Source organism: Lampetra planeri, chromosome 7 (genome assembly GCF_965212315.1).
Source record: "Lampetra planeri chromosome 7, kcLamPlan1.2.h2, whole genome shotgun sequence".
Classification (NCBI taxonomy): domain Eukaryota; kingdom Metazoa; phylum Chordata; class Hyperoartia; order Petromyzontiformes; family Petromyzontidae; genus Lampetra; species Lampetra planeri.
In genome coordinates, this window is record NC_136113.1 from 15529013 (window position 1) to 15538111 (window position 9099).

General features: G+C 56.1%; 1 protein-coding gene across 1 annotated transcript; it reads right to left on the reverse strand.

Moving 5' to 3' along the window:
• Positions 1-2082: 2082 nt before the first annotated feature.
• LOC144720063 (thrombomodulin-like) lies at positions 2083-5867 on the reverse strand. Its single transcript, XM_078596516.1, has one exon. It carries the CDS (start codon positions 5641-5643, stop codon positions 3505-3507), a length of 2139 nt encoding a protein of 712 aa, XP_078452642.1. The 5' UTR covers positions 5644-5867; the 3' UTR covers positions 2083-3504.
• Between the last annotated feature and the right edge of the window lie 3232 nt (positions 5868-9099).

Consider the following 9099-nt stretch of genomic DNA (forward strand, 5'->3'; position numbering starts at 1 on the left):
TCACGCACTTAGGAGGGGGGGCGGGGAGGGTCAGACATTTGTGACGATGTGTGACGAGGGGGGGGCGGGGTTTGAGAAATGTGACGTCACATCAAAATGCGCAACTTTAAATAAATATAGACAACACGTTCTACTTAATTAAATAGACTTTTTAATAAATGTTTTCTCCTACAACATCAGAATGCAGCACCACATTAAATAAGCACTACAATAACAATAGTTTAAAGCGATTTGAAGCATGTTTTATTTGTGGGGGGGCGGCAGAGCTTTGTGACGTCATATTTGAGGGGGGGTCTGACTTTTTGTGACGCCGTGTGAAGAGGAGGGGGGGTCAAAAATCGTCAAAAATCGCGTGACGTCATTTATGGACGGCCCCATAGCCGCGTGACACGGGCACCGCGCGGCTTGCAATATTTTGCTGTCTTTTCTTGGATTTTCTGTTTGCACTTGGTTACATATTCACTTTAAGATGTTTTTTGTTCATGTTTTTGTTTTTTGTTTGTTGCGGTTGCACCCGATTCAAGAGCCGAATGGCTCACAAGGCTATACCTAATGAATGAACTTGAACTTGAACTTGCTTGAATGTGCTGAAGAGCTCTGGTCCGGGAAGGCCGCTCAAGCCTGTGTGGACGGACACGGATTGTACATCGGAGAGATGGACTCGTTGGGATTTTTTTTGTCCATTACTCCCCCCCCCCCCCCCCCGGTTACTCGTGCCAAGAGGCGGCTGCAGGGACCGGCGTTTCGCTCGCTGCACGTGAGCTCCAGTGCGAGATGAATACTGATGGCAAAAGCTCACGGAGGCGAGCAGGAAGGGGGGCGGTGTTTGGATTTGTGTGTGGGGGGCGGAGAGGGTGTGCAGCCACAGCCACCTATGGGACCTCCATCCATCGCATGGCTGGAGGACACCGTGTACAGTACTTGCAGGGCTGTGCGTAACAACAAGGATGCTGCGGCATTGCTACGGTGGCTAGGAGATGTTAACTACCTCGCCTGATATACAGGAGGTTGTGGGTTCGATCCCGACCCTGACACCTCTATATTTTGAGATTTTTCTCTGGGTCCTCCGGTTTTTCACCCCAGATTTATACTCAACATGCGTTTCGAGCATTACGCGGCTTTACATTTCCACGTGCTGAGCCACTTCGTTGAGATATCATTTATGGCCAGATCGCTTCTGAAAAAGAGCTATATAACTTAGTGGGTCTTACCTGGTAAAATAAAACATATTTTGCTTATATTTTACACTGAGCTTGCCATCCACAGGGTGCGGGTCCGATTCGGATTTCATCTCTCTGCGCGGCAGTTGAACCCATTGGCAAATGTCTTAAATTCCTCCCCACTCCTCCCATCGCGCCTGTACGCCCCAGCAGGAGGATGGATGAACACCACCGCTTTAGTCTATCGGCAGTTGGTGGGGTAAAGTGTGGGCACCCCCACCTCTTCCATAGACGTCAGGTCAGTGTGGAAGAGGAGATCAAAATAACATCGTATGTTATTTCGTACATCGTATGTTATTTTGATCTCTTCAGAGCTACCTGTCGTTAGAGGCCCTTCCGCTGGTAGTGGCTTCAGCAGGCAGTTGCAGGGCTGCGCCTTTACATTGTAGCTTGTATATATTAATAATTACCTCCCTAATTTAGGTCCTTATCGGTTGGGATGTTTGGTGAAATTTATTCTTGAAGTCAGCTCAACGTTTCCATGTCCACACCGAGCCTGAAGCAGTGGCAACTTTCGTTATCCGGTGCCTGGAGCGGCCAGGTGCTGGACTTTCCACATTCTCGTGGCGAGGTCAATTATGGTCGTGGCGTTTGTAATACTCAAACCTGTGTGTCAACTGCAGGCAGCCCCCCCTCTTCCCTCCCCCCGCCCCTTGCTGAACCAATGGCAGAACGTTTTCCCATTGTCCCACGTTAACTCCCACACCTCCCCCCACCATTCATATGCAAATTAGATGGAAATTTTAACGCGTTCGAGCATCTATTTATATTAGCACGAAGCAGTACTCGGGCACATCAGTCTGGAATGCTATTGCGCAAATTAGTGTTTTGGCACCCGAAATATTTTTGCAGAAACCTGCATATATATATACATATTTTATTTTGTCAAACCTGTTCATACGATTGTAGGCATGTAGTTGTCAAATAATACAGGACTGTTTTTTTTTATTATTATAGATAGGTGGACATTTTACTTTGAGTGATAGTGCCTTACGCCGCCCCCCACATTGCACGACTGCCTAACAGTGTTTTTTTTTAATATCGAGTGAGAAACTCAGCCCAAATGTTGACCACGTGTGGGGTCGTTAGGACTAGAATAAGAATATTTATACTGGAGAAATCCCGATGAGCTAGAAAGCTTTGTTTTTTACACGAATATCCAGTGCATGTGACTGCTCTTGTGTCAGAGTCTGTGTGCAGCCGTTGACGCGGCAATAAAGGGACATTCATTTTACATACAGCACGTGTATGCGCGGAGCTTCCATACGTAAATACATTTGTAGTGTCGGCTTTTATAATGTACGCAGTTTAATGATAATGTTGTTGATTCATTTATTTACCGGAGAAGCCTCGCCGAGTCTCTTGGGGCCAGTAAAGTGTTTTTTTTTTAAATCACCTCTGCCCCTTCCTGCTCGCGGTGACACGAGAAGGGCACTTTGCGGGCTTGCATCTTGACCTTCCGTCTTGACCAGCGCTCCAGCGTTCGGCCAATGATGTTCATTCTTTGTTTGGCTCACGGAGAAAAACCCACCACACTTCGCTCCCGGAGCTCCCATCCTCGTCCTAACCAGGTCCAACGCCGGCTTAGCTTCTGATGTTTGACAACATCGGGCGCGTGTATCGTGATTTGGTCGTACCTTGCTGTTCGCTTTTACAGTCCAGTGAAGGCTTTGCTTGTCCGCTTAAAACGAGATGAACGCGATTTTAAAAATGCATGCGCTACGACATTAGACTTGAACACCGGCGCTTAAACATTTGTTTACACACAACGATGACTACATAGTGGGCGATCGGCGGTGGGGGGAGGTGAGAGAGAGAGAGGGAGAGAAGCGCCTATTTGACGAGTGTTATCAGCGCTGAGACACGGGGCTCGCGTGTGTTTATTGTATAACGTGAGCCGCGCACGTGTTCAACGGCGCCATCAGCTTTACATTCAAACCGCGAGGTAACGCGCGCAAACACACCGACTCTCGTACTTTGTACACACACTGCATTCTACAAGTGTTGTCCTGTGCGAGCGTACACAAGCACATACACACACATTTGTGTGACCAGGGCTTAATTTGTCACTGAACATGTTTCCAGCACCCCCCCCCCGCCCCCGGAGAGGAGGGCAGGAGTGAATAGGGTTGTATTTTCCGGAGCTCAACCTTGGACAACTCCGACTGAATTAAGCCCCTTGTATATATGACCCACATCTGCTGCCTGCAAATAAAACGTGGTCTTGTTTTGTTTCGTTACGGACGACACGGACGCGTGCATTTACCGACGCGAGTGTAAACCTCTAATCGACGACAATAACTTCGCCTCCGCCGTCCTCGTTCAGGATGTCGGAGAGGGCGTTAGTGGCGTGGCCGACGTGGCCGCTGCCCCCATTGACCTCGAAGAGCGAGAGGTCACCTGGCTCTCGCTGCCCAGCCAGCTCACGGCCCCCCCGGCTCTGATCGTCCGCCTGACTCGAAGCCCGCGCCCCGTTCTCGGAGTCTCTGACGCGCGTCGGGCTGCTCGCTGGCCCCGCCGACGCGGCCGACGCGACCGGCGTCGACCGGACGGAATCGGGCACCGCCATCCAGAGCTCGTCCACCGACTGCTTGCTCTGCTCCTGCTCGCGTTGGCGGCGGCGGAGGTGGTAGCGGTGGCGGCACGCGGCCAAAATCGAGATGATCACCGCCAGCAGGATGAACACGACCGCCACCACCGTCGCCACGGTCAGCCACGTGCTGTCCGCGACGCCGTGCCCGCTCGACGCGTCGCCCTCTTCTCTCTGCCCCAGGACGCCGACACGCGAGCGGGAAGTTGTCGGTGGCGTAGCCGAGGAGGCGGTGTCCAGGCTCGCGACGGAGCGCGGTCGCTCGTCGCCCCACGTCGTTGAAAGCGACCCCGGCGCGAAAGTCGCGGCGCCTCCGACGACCGCCGCCTCCGAACGGTCCTCGTAGAGTCTGCCCAAGTCTTTGATCATCTGGTCGTAGTCCGCGCTCTCCGTGGCCAGGAAGCAGCTGCTGCCGTCCTCGCCCAGGAAGTATCCCTGGCTGCAGCCGCAGGTGAAGTTGCCAGCCGGCGCGTTCTCGCACAGCTGGTCGCAGAGGCCGAGCTCGCACTCGTCCACGTCGCGGCAGCTCTCCCCGTCCTCGTCCAGCTCGTAGCCGGGGTCACAGCGGCACTCCGCGTCGCCCGCGACGTCGCCCGTCTCGCAGCCGTGCTCGCAGTTGCGCAGGCTGCACGCGTCTCTGAGCACGCAGCCGCGCGCGTTGTCCGGGTCCACCACGAAGCCCTCCACGCACGAGCACTCGAACGAGCCCGGCGTGTTGGCGCACAGCATCTCGCACGGAGACCACGGCCGCTCCGGGGAGCACTCGTCCACGTCGACGCACGCGCGTGACCCCGAGTCGAGTTCGTACCCCGGCGGGCACGCGCACGCGTAGCCCTCCCCGGGCCCGCCGGGCACGCACTCGTGCGAGCACGGGCTCGACAGGCACGGGTCCGTGGCTACGGCTGGGGACACGCAGGTGCGCCCGTCCGGGCCGAGGTTGAAGCCAGGGATGCACTGGCAGCGGTGACCCCCGCCGCCGTCTCCGTGTGACCCCGGTCTGCAGATGTGGTCGCAGCCGCCGTTGTTGGCTCCACACCCCGCGGACTGCTCCGCCGGCGGAGGACACGACACGCTTGGCGTCGACCATCCGTGACTCTCGCACGTGGACACGGAGCGCGAGGCCGCGCTGCTGCCTGGCTCCGTGTGGTCGCAGTAGACCTCGGCCGTGGAGCCCTCCGGCACCAGAAAGTGCTGCGAGCTGGTGGCCCCGAAGGGCGTCGTGTAGACGGCGTGCCCGGGCCCCTGCAGCGCCAGCCGCGGGCACATGTGCGCGTACGTGTACTTGCAGATGAACTCGGTCTGCGCGTTGCAGTTGCCTTCCTCCCACTTGAGGTCGACCTCGCCGGTTTTGCGCACGACGTAGAAGCGGTAGGAGAGCACCACGCACCGCTCTGCCGTGCACGACTCCACCGGCTCCTTGCCCCAGTTGGAGTAGCTCCCCGCGTCGTCGCCGTTCACCCACGAGAAGCCTCGCAGCGCCTTCTTGGGCGCGACGCACTGCCGCCTCCTCCTGCGCAGTCCCATCCACACCTTGGTTTTGGGCGTCTTCTTTCCCTGCGGCGAAGGCGTCGGTCTCTTCGCCTCGAAGCTCGAGATGAGAGTTTCCAGCATCGCGGCCTCCTCCGGGCTCCTCGCCGTGGTCAAGCTGCCCCCCTTGCCCTCGCAGAACTCCTGGGCCTCGTCGAAGTCTCTCTTGCCGAACTGCAGCGCGTAGCACGCGTCCCCCGCGCAGAGCGTCTCCGCGGGCTCCGACCCGCGACACCCCGTGCCGAGGAGCAGCAGTGCCCCGTGCAGCAGCAGCACGAGCCAGCACGCCGCTCTCGGGACCTTCATCACGGCGACGATGCTATCCCCACCCCCTCTCTCCCCACTACCACAGCAAGGCCCAGGTGTACTCCACCCCCGATGAGATGTGCCCTAGTATCCCGGGTCACCCCGCGCGCTCTTGCTCCCCTCTCTCGTAATCGACGAAACCGCGAGTGAGTGTCCGCAGGCGCTGGAGAGTTCCGAGCGGAGTTCTACGTCGGCGTGCGAACATGCCCCCACATCCTGCCCAGTTTATAGCTCGGCGAGCTGCCGACCCCCCACCTACCCCCGACTCCGTACCCCTGCCAGGACAATATCCTGCCCTCTGTAAATACTCCCACCACCACCCCCCAACACCCCTCCTCCTAACTACTGCGATGCCCCGCACGCACCGCTGGGACAGAACTAATTGACGTCGTTAATGCGGCGCATTTAGCGCACGGCCACCGCGGCGCTCGTCCGGCGTGTTCAGCGGGGCCGCGTCGGGCCCCGCGTCCCTCCGCCAAAGGTCGCCCGCTCCACCGCGGCCTCTTTGCTCCAAGCCGACGGTTCGACGGCGATCTCCTTCTGCGTCACCGCCGCTTCGCCGTCGCTTCGGCGGCTGGGGGGGGGGGGAGTCGAGGCAGCGTTTAGACGAAGGGGGAAGGGGGGGGGGGCAACGAAAAACCGCGATGCGTGGAGTTTCAGCCAACGTCAAACGCCCCCCCCCCCCCCGGCTTAAGTTTCGCGAAGCCCACGATCGCCGCTGTGAAGAGCTGCAGGCAGAGCCATGCAGAGGTCACAAGCGCACGGAGTTCTGCTGACCGCTTAAATCCCAAGTTTATCTACAAAACAGTCGCGCCGCGCGCGCGCGGTTATGTAAGCGAGTTTACATTTCCCAAGGGAAATTCAAGACATTCCCATACATTTTCGAGTGATTCATGGTTTCCTCTGTACGCCCAGCCCATTTCGTTGCGTACAGAAGCGGCGCCAGGGGCAACTGTTTGCCGCTCTCTGGCTCAACGCAGCTCTGCTCATTTTCCCAGCTAAGTTTCAGGCCCAGGAGAGGTCTCTCTCTCTCTCTTTGCGGGGGTGGGGTGTGATGGAGTCTACCACCCTCTATCTAGAACCTTGTGTGTGTGTGCATTTCTAGCCAGTCGAGAGTGAGCGAGTGGTGAGCGTTCTGTAATATTTAATCATGTTGTCGTCGAGAAAGGAAAGTTCTCAGAGAAAGTTTAAATTTGGCACAAATAATAAATCCGAGGCTCTGCTTTATAACGGGAACAAAATCCGACAATCAAACTTTCACGTTTTTTTGGGCCCCCAAACATTTTTGGAGAGTGCTCTTACAAATGTGACCTCATATTTCTGCTCACATTTTTTTATTATTATTCTTGAACTAACCCTTAGGAAGAGTCTGACGCTAAAGCAAATCAAAATCGAGCGAAGTCAGCTCCCACGCACGTCTCTATATCATATATATAATGCACAAGCACAGGGGCTATCAAAGCACTCCCGAGTCTCATCACGCGCGGTCTCTTGCGCCTCGCCGGCTGTCATTAATTGCCACGTTCATTTAAACAAGCCCTCGAAGATCGAGCCATTCTCTTGATTTGTTCGGTGTCGCACCTCGTCACGTGACCTCGTCGTCACGTGACGAGGACGAGCGCACCGAAGCGGGCGGCACCGCGCGGTTGCGTCGACGCTCGGGACCGGAGGTCAACTCCGTTGAACGCTCTTGTCGCTGTTACCATGCTCTCGTTTTGATGCTGCGTTGGCAGTGGTGCATGAGCGCGAAGGACACAATCTCAACACCTTCGTCGGAGCAAGCAGAGTGATTGCCAGAAACGTCGCCTGGTATATATAAAGAAAAAAAGTTTCACTTCGATGGCCAAGGTGTTATTGACGAATGTGTTCAATCTGTAGCGGAACTACATTATCAGCTCAGGGGATGCGCACCGTAGCCTGTTATATGTCGCGGGTTCTCTTGCCTCATCGCATCGTGCCGTACGTGTTCTTGTCTTTTTATACCGTTGTTGTGAACATATATTCCATGGTGCTTGTGAAGGATGGGAGGGGGCACTCGTGGCTCTGGCCACCAGGGGCGAGGCCAAGGCACCCCTTGCCCGCCCCACGCTCGCTCCCCTGCCGCTGGTGCCCCGTGTCTTGCGAGAGGCGCGCGAGGAGAGAGGCGCCTGTCAGCGCTTGCACTCTACCCGGTGCGCAGGCGGTGCAACTGCACCGGAGCGCACGGGCGCGTATGGGGCCTAATAAGGCGCAGGGGCAAAGACGAAGTGCGGTGGAGAGAGGTGATAGGTGGTGGTGGGGGGGGTGGTGGGGGGGTGGGAGGAGATTTGTAAGTTGATTAATGGCCCACGATGCCACAACTTACACAATGCACTGATCGTCACGGTTACGGGGATGTGATCCGATTTCGGAATGTGATAATAGTTTGTGTTGTTGTTTATCGGTGTGAATCCTTGCACGTAGCGGCCACCAATGGCTGCAGGGGTCACATTGAAATCACGTTGTCGTCTCGGATCGGTCTTCAAGTCTCGCCCCTGCCCGGGAGGTTATCCTCATCTGTCCAGCTGGGCCAGTGAAGAACTCCTCACGCACCACCGCCCAACCAGCGCCACCGCCTCGCGGCGCATACAGTGCAATGCGCATTCCTCCTCGGCGGTCGTCAGCGCCCGATATTTAATTAAAGTCGTCGGCCGTGTTGCTTGAATAGGGACGAGGATATATTTAGCCGGCCAAACACTGCCGATGCTGCTGCTGCTGCATCTATGCGTGTCGCTCAATAGCATCGCCTATTGAATGCATACCGCTGAATATTAGCATTTTTTTGTTTTTCTCCTTCGGTCCAAATCAGCCATCCGAGCCCATTTAGTGCCGTATTGAGCCGCGCTCGGCGTTGCTTCATCGATTATTGTGCGACGTTGCTATCCTATCATCTGGGGGCGCAAATGAAAAATGTTGATCACAACAGAAAGTTTGGGGGTGGGGGGCGCAGGGTGGCGGCGCGCATCGAACGAGCTTCTCGTCACGCGAAGACTCTTTGACTGCAGCGAGCGGAGATCGGTAGTCATTGCATGGACAATCCACTGCCGGATTTAAACATATATTTAGGAAGACTTTATGACGCCGCGCCGTTCGTGCGAGTTTTTTATTTGACCGTACTTCACGTGTCGGTGAAGGAGAACGCGAGGCCCGTGAGTGGTGGCACGGAAGCCTCTCGACACTGATGCTCGCCGTGGCCGGGAATAGCGATGGAGGTCGTCGCTCGGTGCGCTAACCGCTGCGCCACCGCTCCACCACCTCATCATCGTGATCAGCCATGATCTGCTGGATGAAGGCTTCCGCACGCCGTCGCCAATTCTCACGATAACAATTCAGTTCGTTGTCCTTGCTCCGCACCTCCTCCGATTAGCACGGTTGGCTACGTACGGTGCGAAAGAAGTTCAGCATGCACGCGTTCCTTCAAATGTAATAACCCGAATA

Excerpts from the sequence above, each read along its gene's own strand:
- LOC144720063 (XM_078596516.1), bottom strand. The coding sequence starts at position 5,643 with ATGAAGGTCCCGAGAGCGGCGTGCTGGCTCGTGCTGCTGCTGCACGGG.